The sequence below is a fragment of the Mesoplodon mirus genome, assembly GCF_964341445.2.
Source record: "Mesoplodon mirus genome assembly, chromosome: 8".
In the NCBI taxonomy this organism is placed as follows: Eukaryota; Metazoa; Chordata; class Mammalia; order Artiodactyla; family Ziphiidae; genus Mesoplodon; species Mesoplodon mirus.
The window spans coordinates 60,516,577-60,535,482 of record NC_138984.1 but is presented as its reverse complement, the minus strand read 5'-3'; the positions used below and the strand labels follow the sequence as shown (position 1 = coordinate 60,535,482).

The window sequence follows — 18,906 nt, the reverse complement described above, 5'->3', positions numbered from 1 at the left end:
TACTGTTTGTTTGTTTTTCTCATAATGTTTAACTCTTCCAGCTTTGGTAATGTAAATTTTCTTTTAAAACTTTTCATTTTTTTCTTCACCAAACTGGAATTTTTTTTTTTTTTTTTTTTGTGGTACGCGGGCCTCTCACTGTTGTGGCCTCTCCCATTGCAGAGCACAAGGCTCCGACGCGCAGGCTCAGAGGCCATGGCTCATGGGCCCAGCTGCTCCGTGGCATGTGGGATCTTCCCGGACCGGGGCATGAACCCGTGTCCCCTGCATCAGCAGGCGGACTCTCAACCACTGCGCCACCAGGGAAGCCCCAAACTGGAATATTTTGAAATAAAGAACTCCCTTAACCTGTGGGAAACAATCAAGAAGAGAGCTGACACTCACCGTTCCTTAGATATTGTCTGTCTTAAATGTCAACTACGAACTGGCATTTTCTATTGGCCCTTGCCATCTACCTCTACAAGGATTAAATCATATGTTGCTGCAGCTGCTGACTTTCAACACCCCCTGAAAGGAGTTCAGGTGGAAAGCAGAAATGAGGCACTCTGTGCTCTGGGAAAAACTGGCAGAACAGGTCTTCAGATAGTTAGATTTTTTCAGGAGCCAATTTTATGACACCAATTCTTGTATCTCTTCATATCTGGAAAAGTGCTAAAATCCTTCATGGTGACCTCTGCTCCTTGTGACTAGCAGAAACCGTCTGTGAAAAATATGTGCTTGATTGCATGTATTCCCCTTCACCAAAATCACATATATACTGACCTTGCCCCCTGCCTCTGTGGAGCAGTTTCTCAGAACTATCTGGGATGCTGTCTCCCGGGCTGCAGCCCTCATTTTGCCCCAAATAAAACTCTCACATTGTGCGTTTTTTTTTTTTTTTAAGTCAACGTAACTATAGTAAAACAAATTTATTTTTATTTTCACACTTTAGTTCAATAGTTTATTTTTCTCAGGTGGATATTGAATGAAATTGGTGCCAGGGTACCAATATTGATTTTAGTGGGAAAAAAAAATCAGATAATTGACCACCTTATCTGAATCTGGATCTTTCTGACAACACATTTATCCATAATATTCTACACAACTATTATGATCTTTTGTATGTGTGTCCAGGTAAGAGATTTTCTGTTTCTTCAGAGCTAGATATAATTTCTTTGTGCAATTTTAATATTGTTTTCATTTTCTTGGCAGATGGCTTATTCATCTTACTATTTTCATGCATTGGCAAGATTAGGCTGTTTTATACAAAATTCTTAATAAGAAGAAACTTTAACATATGTATTTATATGAATCTCCAGAACAGGCCTCACAATATGTTGTGAACAATTGCTAATTATATATTTATCCAGGAAACTAGTATGACTTTTCCATTTTGGATAATAATAAACATTTTAATAAATTTTGTTAATTATATAGTTACCAGAATGGTCACAGTAGTCACAAGAAAAAATATATTGGCTTTTGGAGAAAAAGTAGGAAAATAATGATTTATCAATGTTTTATATTTAAAGAGGTCTTAATGTAACTCATACTCAGAAAATTTGACTTTTCTTTTAAAATTTTCAAATTACAATTAGAAAATGTATATATTCTTTTATTGAATTGTGAACATGAGTAATGCCTAATTGTGTGTGTGTGTGTGTGTATGTGTGTGTATACTCCAGTTTTTAATTGTGAAACTTTCAAACATAGAGAAAACAATAGCATCATGATCACTCCTATAGATACCACCTAGATTCAACAAATGTTAACATTTGGGACAATGCCAGACTAATCTCTCATTACATACATGTCTTACAAAGAACATCTGTCCTTGCTGAGGACTCACTTCCCCACCCATGCTGCAAAAACTTCCTCTCCAGTCCTTCATTCTCTCCTTTTCTGACTATTTCTTCTGGCTTGGAGGCCTTGCATTCCCTACTTGCCATCACTGGGGATTTTCAGGGTCCAGGAATCTCCTGGACAAAGCCATTCTGAGAATCCTGATTGCATTGGTAGAGTTGGTGTAAAGGTGGGGGGAGGAGAAAAAGGGAAACCAGATGGAAAGCAATGCTACTGGGAAGGCAGAGCTCCTAGGACAGAGGTGCAACAAACTCAGAATGAAGTGTTCCCTAGAAACAACATTCAAAATGATTGCATAAGATTCAAGTGTGCTTTTGCGGCTAGTACATGGTTTCCTTACGAAAATGTGTTGAGGTCTAAGCAACCAGTTTACAATTGGATTTTGAGAACTTAGTCTACATACAGTTGTGGATGGCCAGTATTATAATTATTTAGATTAGCACAAAAATTAACTGTCTTCTCTATCACACTTGTTTTCACTTGGCATGACCATTATTACTTTGCAGGCAAATTTTTAAACAAAAATGTCACTAAAGTTTCACAAGCATTTTCATTTTCTGCACTGTATAAATATCTCAATCCAATTTTTCCATTCTTATCTTTATTCCTGTAGCCTTGTACATACATTCTTGTTACATACATCACTAAGGAGCTGTGGAATTAGGAAATCCATATTTAAAATACTTTTAGGATTTCACCCAGAACACATTTGGTTTTTATGATGGTTTCATCAAAAGACAGTTAACAGGAAACCCATTTCCTTTCGGTTCTATTACTTTTGATTTTATTCTTCTAACTTATGTTCATTTTGGGGTGCTTATTTATAATGCTAAGTATCAATTTTGTATAAACTTATTCAAGATTTCCATACATGGATTTACAGCTTAGCAACTGATTAGCATGAGATATACTACTCCTAAAGCATAATCTAAATACAAAAATAATTTTAAAAGTTTAAAGTACAGATGTGTGGAGCCAAGAATTTTAGTGGTGTGCCTTCAGATATATCTATTAATGAAAAATAATAAATACATGAATGAGGGAATAAACTAAAGGTATGGCTAAAGCAATGGTGAAATGGCTAGATGCTGAATCCTTTCCATCAACTGGAATTTCTTAATGAACTGCTCTTCTGGACATAAATGAATCAAGAGTATTTTTTGGCTCCCTTGTGTTAGTTCCTGATGTGCTGCTCCCAAGAATGCCCTGGCTGCCATTTTCACCTAGGGAGTCGACAGGGGAAAGACCAGCTGCTCATATTTAGATTTTTGCAGCCATAACTCCCATATCCAGTTCTGGCTCCTTTCCCCTATTTTCTCTACACTCAGAGAGAAGATGTCAAGTATATATGCCTTGCTCCAGTCTTCTATCAGACACCACCCTTGGCTCATGCCCTAGTTTGGTGCCATCTGCTTGGGGACATAGAGGGTAATAATAAGAGCTCCTACTTATTGAGTGCCTGCTGTGAGCTAAGTATTTACATATCTAATTTCACATTCTCACTTGATCCTGCAAGGACAGTATTAGATCCATTTTTATAGATCTAGAAAGTAAAGCTCAGAAAAGTTGAGAAAGCTCTCCAAGGTTTCTTGGATTTATATTTGAGCTTTTCCTCTTTGCCATCAGTGGAAGACACTTCTCTTTCCTCGGAAAAATATGTTAGCATTTTCTTTGACTGACTCTCCACTTTCCATAACGGCCCTCCCTGGAGAGCTGCTCTCCCACTCTCATCCCATGCTGGTGTCCTGAATTTCCCACAGTGATTTGGCCCTTACATTGAATTTTCTGGCTTCTTGTCTATTAGACTCCACTGATATCTTAAAATATCTGATTAGTACTTAATAGTGTTGGCAGGTTAGAATCATATTTTAAAAAGGAAAGTATATTTAAGCTCTTAACTTTCTGATTCACTCACTGAAAGTACATATTTTTTTTCCCATGTTATACAGAGAAACTGGACAATGAAATGACCACCTGTTAGCTGCTAATGATGTTCACATGCCTTTAAAAAAAGTAATTCTGGCTTTATCTGTCTACAATCTTGGCGACAAAACTCGTGGGAACATCAAGGGCACAGGAAGCCAAAAGCAGCAAACTGACAATAAAGTTTGTTCTTAGACTGCTAATAAGGAAGGAGATACTGTGACTCTCTAACTCCACATAATTATTTAATCTCAAGAGGGTGACATAAAACCGAATGCATGCTTTAAAAACCTAAGTTTGGGTGCTCAAATCTGGGACTGAGATCAGAGGGGTTTCACAGAGCCTATTTCCTACTTGAAAAAATATTTTTAAAAGCATCAAATATAAAATATGCCAATCACTATTTTAAATGCATAGCTAATTTGATATTGTGTGGGTGGGTCAATCATTATGCCTTTCAAGTGAAAATAAATATGTAAATACCAAATGAACTTCATTCAAAGTATTAGATGGATATTAACTGTATCCTACGTTGCAAAAAATATACTAGTCCTAAAAAAGGCTTACAACTATAAATATCCACCAAAATACAGAAAAGAAGCATTTTCTAAAATTAGAGCTAGCAGTAAAGATTAAACGACCCTTTTAGTTTAACAGTGAGATCAAAGTCCAAAGGCAACATCTGGTTTTAATTCTTTTGCTAATATGTTTTTGGGTCCCTTTTAAATTTATTGATTTATATGGATCTCATCTTTAATGTAATATTTCCACTCAAGTCCAAGGTTAATATAAACTAAGTTTACCTTTTATTTGTTCACTTCACTATAGTGTGATGGTTAAAAGCACAGACTCTAATATCGGTTTGCTTGGGTTTGAAACTTGTCTCCATAACTTGTTTTTGTACAAATTGCTTTAATTTTCTGTGCCTCAGTTTCCTCACCTTAAAAATAGGGTTAATAATGGTACCTATGTCATTGGGTTAGTAGAAGGATTAAGTAAATCAATATAAGACAAGCACTTAGAACAAAGTCTGAATAGTAAGTACTCAGTATTTGCTAGCTATCATTACTTTTTAACTGCAAAGAAAAAGGTTAATATGAGGTCATTATACAGTTAAATACATTTTGAAATGAATAGAATGAATCATATGTCTCTTTCCTTGTCTTTAGACAGGATCGAATTTAAGCCCAAAATAGACAAATAATTGTCTTTCCCAGTTAAAAATAAATTCTAAAGAGAAGCAGCTGGTATTCTACCTGTAGGAATTTTTTTCCCCAGTATGGTCTGAAAACATTTCAAGTGACTACTGCTGAATACAAAATCCATTTACCTCAATGTTTCTCACACACACTTTTATAAACCTTTATTTTCTCCTGAGCTTTAGGCTTCAGAAATGTGCCAAGGTCTCCTCCAAACCAGCAATTATATCTGAGATTCCAGAGCTACTGCTCATTGCCTCATGCATCCTTTTACATCCACTACAAATGTTTATGTAGTTAACATTAATTATGTACTCACAGTTGAATTCTAATTCTAAAATCTTATGTCTGATCCCATATAAAGTCAAGAGGGACAATGACCAGGAATTAAAGAGAAATCTTCAAATGAGATAACTTCAAACTGTACCATCATATGGAAAACTTTTTAAAATGGCATTGTTTATCTTCCACAAATAATTTGGAAAGCACCATACAGTCCAAGACATTAACACTGATAATTTTAAGCTCTAACTTAACACAACTGGCTAACTAAATATGTACCTAACAGTTGTTGAAATTATGGTATGGTTCTTTGAATAATGACAGTTTTGAAAGGGTGTTCCAACTCAAAGTTGTCATGCTGTTTCTAGATTTGGGTTCCTAATAATTTAGATTTGGAAGATATAATATCACATATAAATAGTTTCCCTCTTTCTTGCCATGTGGGTGAATGTACATGTATATTTATGTATACATATGTATAATATTCTCTAATGCACACAAGTATGTGTATCTACACATATGGTCATCTAGCATATTTACTCATATACATATGTAGATAAGGAGGTATTCCATAATCAGCCTTTCTCTACTTACTAAGTTCTCCTTAAGTTCAAAAAGCTAGGATATAACTACACTGATCTTCGGTCAGAGGGAAATTGCAGAAAAAATGGTGATTCAGAAGATTCAGTGTAGGTAGACAGATGATGCAAGAAAGGTATTATAATTTACAAGACTTTGGGAAATTGTTCTTCTCTAATTCCAGAGATATCTACTTGTTCTTTTAGGAAGTTGAGACTCATGTCAACTCTGTGAGATATGCACGACACGTTTTCATAACTTCCTTTATTAAGGAATAATCAGGGTGAAGAAGGTTAAGAGATATGCTCAAGGTCACTATATAAGTGGACAGACTAGTCCTTTTCATTTCAAATTCATTTCTTTTCGAATATTAGAAATAGATGTGACCTTGGAGGGCATCTAATCCACATTCCACATTTCTAAATGTTTCTGGTGGTCTAAAAGTGTAGAAAGTTGCATAGTCTGTTGGTTTATGTTGAACCAACTATGCTGGTCACTCATATATCTTTTAATGTATGGAAATCAAATAGTCAGCTTACCAAGATTTGGAGACACTTGACATTTCCCACTCTCAAAATCAATCACCAATCTGAACGCCATGGTTATTACTCAGAGATTCAGAGGTTTGCTGTAAGCAGAGACCACGACCTTGGAACAATTATTTTTTCAAAAGGCATTACCAACAATGACGCATGCAAAGCGCCCAGACTGCCCTCCAGTGCATGAATCCCTGGCCAGAAAATGGTTACGAATCTTCCATGAGTAGTATGAGTTTGGCTCAAATCTCATTTCAATGCATTTATATTTCATAAGCACTGCATTTAAACAGAGTTAAAATGAGCAAGTCAAAAAAAATACTTACTTAAAGATTTCCTGTTCTCTGGTTTCTGTTCTTTTATATCACTATCACAGTGACTTAGTAGTTCAGTACTGGAGGATCTCTGAATTTTAAATAATTCCAGGTTTCTTGAAGGACTACTTGGATCCTTTGGCTGGAAATGACAATTAGATGGGATAATTTTACAAGGAAGAAAAAAATGCACTGAATAGTTCTGTGATCTATTTTGCTGTTAGATTAAAGAGTTTGAAATAAGTAATTATTTTGGAATAGGGCCCCTAAACTAAGCTCAATTTTCAAATTTAATAATGATATATATATATATATATACACACATATACATACATACATATATATATATATATATATATATATATATATATATATATATATATAAAACTTACTAAATGCTGTGCATACCCCAAGCACTCCATGCATTAACTCAATCATCACAGTAATCCTATGAGGTAGGTATTATTATTATTATCCTTATTTTCCAGACAAGGAGACTGAAGCCAAAAGAGATAAGTAATTTGCCTAAGGCCACACAGCTAGTAAATGATAGAACCTGGATTCAAACTTTCAAATGCAGGAAGTTTGACTCCAGAGTCCATTCTTAATGACAACAGCAATCTGTGTGTGTGTCTGTGTGTGTGTGTGCGCGCATGAGCACTCATGTGTGCCTGGATAAGGGAACTATATTGATGATGGGGAAAAGTCAATTTGTTATTTTATTTTTAAAGTTTTGATCCCAAAGTTATATAATGGAAGTGTGTGATTAAATCACAGTAAAATTACACAAAAATGTCGTAGTTTTTGTATACATTATTAAAAGCGCTCAAGAATACTTTCTTCTCAAGATTTTGCAAATATTAGTGTCCTAAAATAAGATGTTTGGTCAAGAAACAGTATAAAATGAGTAGTTTTAAATAATTTGACTCTTTTAAGAACATACTTTAAATGTGTGAATTTAGGGTAATTTCATGAAGTTCTAGATACGTAATTTTCATGAGAAGAACAATCTAGCTTAGCTGGAAGAACAATGAAAATCAGTACAAAGGATTATTGTTTACTGGTATTATAACAGTGAGTATGGGCTTAAATACATTGATATTTATTTTCAAGAATATGTATTATAGATTGCATAAACTGAAAATGTGAAAATTCAGTAGTTATTAAGCTCTTGTGTGCTTTTTACAGTCTTCAGTGAATGAATGTCTGTGTTATTTCAGAAAAAAAAAATGAATGCACTGTGTTTTTGAAAGAGAGAAATTAAATGACATTTAGTTCCACAAATCCTCTCTATTGAAAATGGTTTTCGTGGACTATTTAAACTTAAAATAACTTACTAACTCTCAATTCATAGGATCTACTTAAATGCATGTGTGCTTATGCCTAAGCAATAGATTTAAATGACTACATTCTAATTAATAAAGGTAACAGCCAAAACAAATACATACCAATCTGTCAATTGCATTTTTGATAGCGTTGAACCAATCCAATATGATGAAGTCAATATCTGACTGCAGAAGGAACTCATTTCCTGATACTGTTGTGATCTAAAAAAAAATCGAGAGGTAAGCAAACCATATAAAATAAAATAGATCTCTTACATTAAAAAATATATACTTTTTTAAAAAACACACTTTAATACCCTCAGATATTTTCTTGTATTCCAGTAATTGTCTTTCTGGGAACTGGGAGACTAGGATCATTTTGAACTGCTCTCTATAAACGATTTTTTCATGTCATAAAAAATATATTATTGTTTTAATAATAGAACAATTAACTCAGAGTAGGCCTAAAGCTGAATTACTCCAACTCATGGAGAAAGCAAGCCAGGAAGTTCAGAATAATGCAGACAGTATCCACTTAAGTCAGAACCTCAGAAAAATGCACCCGGGTGTGTCAGAATTCATTCTGCACTTTTGGCTCTTTCCTGTTTGTCTCTTTCAAATCTAATAGTATCTCTATATTTGATTTTCTTTTATGGAGGGCACTAAAACAGATTATTTACCAAAGAGACTAATGCAGACTTTTCTAAAAGGTCATTCTAACGGATAACATTTGGTTATTTCTACTTTCCTATCATAAAGATCTATAGGAAAGTAATAAAGGACCAATTTCCCCACAAAGGGAGTACATTAGAATAAAAGTTCATTTACATATTTGAACCTCTCATGGAGAGTACTTATCAAATGAACATTCCTGTTCCAGACTCTTAGGGCTGTTAAGTAGTTGGCAATATTTAGCATGCAACTATACGTTTTTCATTGCAGGGAATCTTTTTCTCCCTGGAATTGTGAGAGAAGAATGTGACCCTATAGAAAACAGAGCAATGCTCTTGATTTCACACATAAAGGACTACTTAGACAAGAATTTGATTAGAGTGGGTGTGGACATGCTCTTCGTATTAAGCTATCAATCTGAACTGTGAAGATTTTCCCTTTGTATTGTTGACTTTTTGTTTCAACAGGAAGATGAACATTTCCCAACTACTGTCACACATTAAGCAAGGCTTCAGAGGTTTAGAGGACTGACATTTCAAAATACTCAGTCAGGAGCTAGTCACCTCTTCTCAGCCTTACTTCCTCTAAATAGGAGGTAAACGCTGAAATGTGGCATAAGTTCAGAAAATCACAAATCATGCTACAAAATGTCTCTGTAATTCTATCATTAAAGTGACAATTATTACTCCAAATAGCTCACTCCGAAGGTTTCAGTGATTCTTATGGCAACATTTAATGACAATAATCCTGGAGTTTTAAAGCAATCTTTGATTACACACATACATATATATTCATTTGCATTGATTTTAAGAAAAAACTATTTAGAGATGCAACATTACTCAGTGCTGCAATGCAACCATTCTTGAGTGAGTTGGATCCCAACTTTTTACAATTGTAAGAAAAGGAACTATTCAAAGTACATGCAAATTATGAGAAGTGAAAGATTAGAAAATAAGAGGAATTTAATTATCCACACTAGCATTTGACAGATTACCAGGGCCTATCACTCTTTTTTTTTAAGTAAAATTGCGTGTAAGATTCGGAATGGCTCAAAATAGCCTCCAAGTAGTCCTCTGTTTTATGTATCTAGTAAAAGACAGTTAAGCTGATGTTTGCTTAATTATCTGAACACACTTACAATGCTCTTTACTTATATTAAGTTCCAAATATTTACTTTATAGAGTGTTGCCACAGAAATAGTAATCTAAAAATATAAGGTCACTTCTAACTAACGTAAGAAAACTAGTAATGTTCTTGACCTCTACCTTCGTCCTAATCTGAAGGTAAATATTTTGATTAAGAATGTATTATATAATGTTACAATTTGTTAACATACACAAAGAAAAATCAATTAGCCCAAATGCAGTGTACAACCTATTTCTCTGCCATTATAAATAAACCATTATTAAAATTATAAAAAGGAACATTTTTAAAGTACCAGAAACAAACATATTCTGAGGGTTTAGGAAAGAGCCAATATGGTTCAGTTTTCAGTCTAGTAAATTCAAACAGTGATAAAATTTAAGTACTTCAGCAGTGCATTTGCATTTTTGGTGCATGCTACGCAATGCAAAGGGGATCTTTACTGCTAACACAACCAAGAGCAAAATGTACTTTAAAAGTTTCTTTGTCCAAATATATTAGTGCATTAATTGTACATAATCAGTGATTTATGAATTCATTTTGAGAAGCTGGATCAGAGAACTATGTGAATGCAATTCATTCAAAACATACTATCAGAAAGATACAGTTTACATCCTTTCCTTGGTCTTCCCACTAATCTTTCAAGTTACTAGGCAGTCTGGAGAAGTCTGCTACTGCTCTCTACAGTTTAAATGCATCCACTTCTTAATTACAGTCAGTAATTGACTGTTCTGCTCCATTCCAATCACTCACAGGAAAGCAGTTTCAAAGTCTTTGGCTGGTAAAACACATTTAATTCAGGTTTCTCAATCCACTTTTTTAACATTACCTCTTTAGGTTTTCTGATAAATGGTTTGCTGAATCATACTTGCACTTTGAACAATCAAATTTTCAACACTCTTAGAAAAAAAGATATCAGAAAACGTTAGCTTTGACTAAACCATTTTACTGAGTATCTCCTGATGACACTATAGAGTGATATAGAACTGATAACAGACATAAAAGGTTTGATATTAAGCCAGGCTAATGTATTCTTTCTGTATCATGCTTTGTCTAAGTGACAGATGCTGGAATAAGGTAGATGAAGGAAGAACTTACAGAAAAGATGGGTTTAGGCAAGAGCTGTTGGTCTCCACTTTGCTTCAAAGCCTACTTTAGACAAATGCCTCTTGAAATCCCTTATCTCCACTAAGTTGTGTTTTGAAGGGATATATCCTGGCACCAAAGCCATCTCAATTAAATTTTCTGGTGTTGTCAAGAATAGATATATTTAAATACCTGTCAGGAAATTTGCCTGAAACTTTTTCTCACTAAATAATGACCATCTGAATTCTTGCTGGTAATAAGCGTATGCCTAAGAAATTATATAAGCATATCCACTGGGCAACACACAGAATAGACACATTCCTCAAGACTCTGGTGTTAATTCTGCAATAGTTTCCCTGGGCTAGGGACATAACTTAGTCTGTGTCCTTGTTAGGGCTCCTCTGAAGATGAAAGCAGGTACATCCCAGCTCCAAACTCCGCTGATTAGAGACAAGGAGAGAAGAAATTTGTTTTCTAACCTTTAATTAACAAATGGAGTATAGTTATGCTAATTTAAAGCTGCTTAAAGGACTTTTAATGAGTAGGGTTTATGTTTAAGTATTGCCCTTTTCAATATTGTCAATTAAGTACTGCTCTTGTCAAAATGCATTCCGGCAGTTAGTCTTTCCCCTGTTGGATGTTCATTTAAATGAGAAATTAATATGTAGGATGGTATTTATATTATTAACATTTTCCATACTTTGGTTTACCAGAAGAGAAACAAAAAATTTTCAGAACATCACTTTTTTTTTCCTGATTGTAAGACATTAAATTTACTGTGGAGAATTTAGAAAAACTAAAGATAATGAAAAAACAAATTAAAATTATTCATAGCTCCATAGAGGAAACATTATAGACATATTACTTTAGTTATTTTTCAGTCTTTTATAAATAATAACCAAATGTATGTGATAATGATCAATGAACAACTTTACGATATAGATACCTCATCAGTAAAACATATTTGATGGTTAAATATTGTCAGCTACTTCCATTCCAGTTGACCTCAAATGAATGTTGGGAGACTATCAAAGGTGCTAGAGTTAACAAGTGACATGTGTTCCCCTCTTTGATAGTAACAACTTTCCTACTGCAGAATAAACGCCACACATAATTTTAGCTCAGGAGAATGAGAAGATGTATTTCTCACCGAACATCCCCCTAATCATCAATAAGGACTGATTAAACATCTATTAAGTGCAAGGCACATTGTTAGAAGCTAAGAATACACAACCCTCACCCTCAAGAGCTCACAATCTGTTTGGATAAATAGGACATATGAGTATAAGGATAAATAACAATAGAAAATGGCTTATACTAAGTCCCAATCTGAGTGTCACAGACAATGCTCATGTCAAGATTTCAGAAGAGGGAGTAATTACTGCAGATGCATTTGTATCATGGAATTATATATAAACTATTGGTCATGATATGTTATTCTTTAAAGGTTGACTTTATCAGAACTTTAGTATATTAAGGATATGAATACTACCACTTGGTATGCAAAGTGATATCAGCTTTAATGATCTCAAAGCACACATTAAACATTCTTCAAATGCAGCTTTCTTCCACTATCATAAAGTAATTTTGCAAATGAAGAAAATGAAGCAACTGAGGAAAATGAAAATGCCATTCTATCAAATTGGCATCACTTTAAATGACAGAATTAAGAGATTACAAAGATCTTGATTTCTAGTTCACTAGTTCTTAGCAAACAGTTGTATACAGTCAAGGACTCTGTGCATATGGGAAAAGGACCATGATGACTTGGTTTCAGTTGTGAAATTTGCAATACAGATCTTAGACAAAAGTTGCTTGTTTCTTTACTGTTATGCTAAAGATAGCACAATTTTAAAAGATCAACCAATATTGTTTCTCAGATGTTTTCTTTTTTTTCCCCTCAAAAACAGCTACTATCCTGCTACAAAAAAAAAAAAAAAAATCTAATGGAGCACCCAAAAAACTCTTTGAGATTCTAGAAAGAACTAAAACAATCCTATGTTTGAACTAAATATCTTTCACATTTTGCTTAAGATCAAACTTTGACGATGAGCCTAAGGAGGGTTTATTCCATCTTAATAAAGTTGAAACTGTATATAGGAAATGTGTAATAAAATATGCCAGATATCCAAAGAGCCTTGAAAAATGTTAAATCGTGTGGCTACAGTGATTCTACAAGTAAGCAGATTACCCATTTAAGAGGAATGGAATTTAATTGCTACTATATTTGGAGACACTTTGGACTTCTTGATGAAATCATTATGTTTAAATTAAGTAGATATAAAAAGTTATGTCAAAGTATAGCAAATTCATTTGAAGTGAAAATAAATTTTTTTATTAATTTTGGTTGTATCTTTATTTAATTCTAATAGCATAAGAAATATATATCTTGGCCACATCATAGTGAGATGTCAAGACCTAAAATTGAAGCAATAATGCTTTGAAAAAAACCCTCAGATTAACATTTTTTTTCATCTTGCATCACACTCCACATTTGATACGGACGTTGTCATGGTTATACTAATAGTTAACTTACTTGGTCTCAAAGGTGTTTATGACCACCAAAGAAATTACATTATCAAGCTGCATGTCTGTCTCAAATTACAATCTGGTTTGAGTAACTCCTAACATTTTTCTTAACATGTCGAGCAAAGTTAACATAAAACTGAGGGTAAAATATCAGTTAGAAGTAAAAGGTCTTCAATTTGTCTTTCCAAAAATGTTACTTGTTAAAACATTTTGTGAGAAAGTATCTGCCTTGTGTTCCCAATGTTGCTAGATGTTAAGTAAATATATGCTGATTAGAAAAAAAAAAGTTGCTTTGGCAACTTGCTTATTAAAATGCATTTGTAACCCCCATCTGTCATGAAAGTTTTGAAAAGTTTGTTTACTTTGGATAGCAGCCTTATCCTAGCAAACAATGATAACAGTCTTCAGAAGTCGGGTGAGGAACAAGCCACTAGGGATCCATTTTCGTTTTAATTGGCACACACAAACACTTTTCTGGTCTGTCAAGAAGATCAAGCTAATATGCATGGAGGGTGTTATATTCTCAGCTTTGGGGACCAGTAAAGCTCCCTTTATTTAAGTAATTTAAATGATAGACTGCAAAAACTTTGCAAGTCAGAAAAATGTTTTATACTTTCTTAGGGAATATTTGTTTTAAGCAACGGAAAATGTTCTACATATCTAAAGATGTTGAACCTTATGTTATAATTACCCTGTTTCTTCTGACTCTGAGAAATGTTCTAAAATCCACACGCTACTAAATAAGCCTGGCCACCAAAGGATCCTGCGTATCCACAACTCCCCTTGTGTTAACAAACGTGCGTTCATTAGTTTCGAGAGGTTTATTGGATATGTTTTCAATGTGTTTGGGGTTGATTGATTTGCATGTACATTTATTGGAACCCTCAGTGGTGTCATCATATCAAAATAACCTGCTCATGTAAGCAATTTCTTATTTAATGGAAAGTAAACAAATGTTGGGCAACATACACGACAGATTTTAAGTGTGTTCTGAAATCTAAGGTTTAAGGTCAAACTTTCAAGAAACAGTGCTTTTTAACTGAAATTGAGCTGTACCTTTGACATTCAGATAATTTGGTCCCTGCATTCCTACAACACAGATTTGTTCTGCGTAATAAAACTGGTCCCGTAGTGAACATTCACACCCTGAATCACTTGCCTACTCTACCTTTCTGTTTATGAATGAAATACCCAAACTCAAACAAAGAAAAAAAAACAAAAACTCTTGTTCATTCTTTTACCTGTAGTAAAATATTTTAACTACTGAGAAACAGTCTTCTCAATATTCATGAAAGAATGCTATCCAAGTAATGAGTAGATAGTTTAGCAGTTTCTACACGTTTGCAGTCAGCTACACCAAAACTTTTGCGTGTGGTGTTCACATGAAAAATAACGGAAAAAGTGACTACTCGAAGCAGTTGGTGTATAAAGATATCAGCTTAGAGTTTTATTGCTGTTAACGTTAATTTCTAAGCTTGGGGGGAGCAACTGCCTCTAGGTAAACTCATCATCCCAGGGCTCGTGTTTGCTGGTACCCACCACTCAATCCCTGCCAACCACAGATCAGCTTCTAGCTTGAGCTATGTTCACTGTGCAAAATTACTCATTTAGTCACATGACATTTGGGAATCTGCTGCCCCCACTATTTTCAAATTGGAATGGTTTTCACTATTTCTGTGTTTACTTAAGAAATGCCCAATTTAAAGTTTTTTACCAAATATAAAAGTATAACAAACACAAAATTTCCCTTTTCCCAAGGTATACCAAATTGTTGTCTATCGTTCAATTTTTTTGTCTCATGGATAAACATTATATGTGTTTACATTTTAATGAAAAGTCATGTTTACGGTTATGTAAGTTTAATGTATTTAACTATGTATACTACCATCATCTTCCACATGGATTTAATGACAATATCTTTTTGTCTCCCCACCATCTCATCTATGTTTTCCCTTCCAATCCATGCTCCATATTGTAGCCATAGTGATCTTTCTGAAATTTGGATCTGATCATCCCATTCCTCTGCTTGATATCATTCTGAGATTCCCCACAGCTGTACACTGCAGTGCAAATAAAACCTTTAATTCAGGCTGCCAGACCCTGTGTGCTCTGCCACCTACCTGCTCTGCAGACCCCCTGTTCCACATTTTCCTTTGCACTTCTACAATCCAGCCATATTGATTTTTTTTCTTTTTTCTTTTTGTCCAGCTGTCCCATACTAATTCTTATTTCTTCCCTCAGAGTAGGTTGTTTCTCTTGGGCAGAACCTTGTGCCTTCCTCTATGATATTATTCAAATCAATTTAGATGTCAGCTTTTCAGGAAAGCGTTCTCTGAAATAGATGTTCCTCCTAATGTGCTTCTATGGTATCCTGCTTCTATTTCATCATAGGCCATACTGGTCTCCACTGAAGTTCCCTATTGATTTCTCTATTCCCCCCACTACACTATAATTACTCTGAAGCCAAGGGCAATTGTGTATCCAGTATGTGGCTGCACAACCCACACCTAAGGGGCACTAAGTAAATAATATATAGGTAAGCTTTATCTACCTTATACATTTCAGTGAATGCATTACATCCTATTGTTTGATATGCCATAGCACACAGTATTTAACTCATCCTCCATTGTAACAGAATTTTGAAAGTTAAAATACCATTGTGTACTGTCAGGTAATGTAAGTAGTTTATTTGGATATCTACTGATAACACTTTTTTTTTTTTTTTTTTTGAGGTATGCGGGCCTCTCACTGCTGTGGCCTCTCCCGTTGCGGAGCACAGGCTCCGGACGCGCAGGCTCAGCGGCCATGGCTCACAGGCCCAGCCGCTCCGTGGCATGTGGGATCTTTCCGGACCGGGGTATGAACCCGTGTCCCCTGCATCGGCAGGCGGACTCTCAACCACTGCGCCACCAGGGAAGCCCCCTGATAACACGTTTTATCAGAGTAGAGTAGGCAATCCATTTTGAAGATTGGGAACAACAATCTGAAACTATGTTTTCCCATCAGTCAATAAGCCCTAGACTTCAGACAATAGGATTAAACGTGGAGGGAGTCAGGAAGCACCAAGAGTGGGTCTGTATATCAATGCATATTGCTAGAATAGAATGTTCTTGATTATATTCCAAAGCATGTGTTTTGCAGGGGTAATCTATACTAGATCATCCAAGAATCTCGCCCTATGTGTGGATCTTTCTAATTGAGCATCGACAATACTCAAAACTGGATACAGTTGAAGATTTTCGAGAGTTAATCCTAAGGTTAACGGGTCAAGCCTTTAGAGAACCTCAGTGATGCAAAAGTGCTCATTGCTGGTCCATCAATGTTGCAGCCATTATGTTCAGTAAAGCATTATTAACATTAATAAACAAGCAAACTTTTTATTTAGAAGTATTAGCTAATTTAAGGTAAAGTGACTTAAGTAGAAACAGGTATTGTTGCCCCTAGTTTATTACTCACGCATGTCTTCTGTTAATAAGTGCTGAGATTGCACAAGGATGAAAGATGTTGAAGTATGTATCTTTATGCTATTGTAACATATTTGGCCACGATTATGAGTGTTTATAAAACATTCAAGAATTGTTCCATGTCTACTTACATTAATGAGAACACCTGTTAACGTGAGTGCTGTACAGACTTATTTTGCAGTAGACTCAGGTTTTTGCATACTGTACATCACTTTTTGAAACAATTAGGTGCTTATAGAGAAATATAGCTGAGCAGAAAACAGCAGCTTGAATGCCTTCCGGCTCAAGATAATTCAACTCCAGGTTTCAATGAAAAACAGAAATCTTCTGAATTACAAGACTGCCAGTGAGAAATGAATGTAGGTGTATTTTATATTTTTTACATTCAGAGAACAGAAGATACATATAAAAATCTGGGCTTTAATCTTCAAGTAAAATTACAGCCAACTGAGACAGTTCCAGACAAGGATGCCAACAAGAGAGAGATGGCAATGCCATCACAATGTTGATTCTCCATCATCTTGGGGACCTCTCTAAAGATGGACTCTTTACCAGTCTGAGAAAGCTGGATGATTCCCACAGGTCTTTTGACTGAATGAGAAAATTTGCAGACTACTGCTCACTTTGTTTTGTTTATAATGCTTTGCCATAGAGCCCTTTCTATGTGATGCCAGAACTAAAAGGAGGGAAGGAGCTGAGGACTCCCTCTGAGTCAGTCATTTCCGGGCCGCTGCTCCCAGCACAACAAAAGCCTACCAACTTAGAAAACGTACTGTGATTTCCTTGCAGAAGCCAGTGAGACTGCCTTATTCATAACTCAGAGAAAATAGTTGCAACTTGGGTAGGTCCCACTCTGTCTGCCACTTCTCATAGGATGTTAAAACTTCTGCGATTTAAATATTTTCAGTTATCGAAAAGGGAGCACTTGCACAAATCTGTAGATTCACAGCCTCGATTATCATCATTATATTTAAGAGGTGCAATATTTACATCAAAATGACTCAGTTGGTGATATATTCTAAAGATAAATGTGTATTTATGATCTGAAGAGATGTGATTTATAACTACTTTGTCAGACATAAACAGAGCGCCTCTGTGCTGTTCTAGTAAACACCGATTACCCAGGCACAGATGAACTATTCTCACAGAATTAATGCCACTTTGACCTGGGAAATGAGGGAACTGAGAATTACTCTGGGAGAGTGTGTAGATCACAAGAACGAAGGGTATCTATTTCCTTCTCTGATGTCTCACTACATGGTCTGGGCAGAATAACAAATATTCAGTGAGGATTTGGGGATCAACTAGTGAATTTTTATTGTCTGGAATCCAAACTTCCTAATCCAAGAAGTAAAGTTAATACTATAGCAAAACCTTACTTTTGGTTTCTGAAAATTTTGAAATTGTATTTAACCAAGAGCTTGACAATCTAGATTTTGGCCTTTATAAAACAGCATCATTATTCACTAAGGATAATAGACTAAGCATATGTGTAATTAGGAAGTTCATGAATGAGAAGAAATTTCTCTTTCCCCATGAATTATAGGTTTAAATAAGTTGAAAATGATGAAACTTTCCCTGAAAATGAGCAAAAGTGATAATTCTGCTTTTGGCAGAAGATCACTGTTTATTCAAAAAGGTTCTCTTTAAACAAACATGTAAAAGTATCTGACATTTCTAAAACTATAATTTAGTGGCATAATGTATATATAATACAATAGTAGATATATCATTTGATGTCACTTTTAAAAAAATAAACCACTCATGACTTTATAATAGACAATGACATCTGTCAATTGAAAAACAGGCCAGTAATGGGGACATCTGACATCTGGAATGACACATTACTTATGCTACATGTGTGCAGAAAAAACTTTAACACTCCTTAATTTCCAAAACAAAACTATATTTGTGTTAGAAATAGCACCATTTTAAAATGCTAGATTTTTAAAAAAATATATTGATTGCATTATCAGTAGAGTGACCATATAATTTATTGCCTAAACTGTGAC

The 18,906-nt window shown here is 34.8% G+C and overlaps 1 protein-coding gene across 2 annotated transcripts in view; it reads right to left on the bottom strand.

The window, feature by feature from the left end:
- The window catches only part of ARHGAP15 (Rho GTPase activating protein 15), a 618,249-nt gene that overhangs the window by 301,590 nt on the left and 297,753 nt on the right, over window positions 1-18,906 (bottom strand). For both annotated transcript variants that reach the window (XM_082630937.1, XM_082630938.1), the window contains exons 7-8: window positions 8,124-8,222; window positions 6,688-6,817 (exon numbers count right to left, since the gene is read on the bottom strand). In XM_082630937.1, coding sequence (XP_082487063.1) covers window positions 6,688-6,817; window positions 8,124-8,222 — 229 coding nt within the window. The remainder of the gene's footprint in view (window positions 1-6,687; window positions 6,818-8,123; window positions 8,223-18,906) is intronic.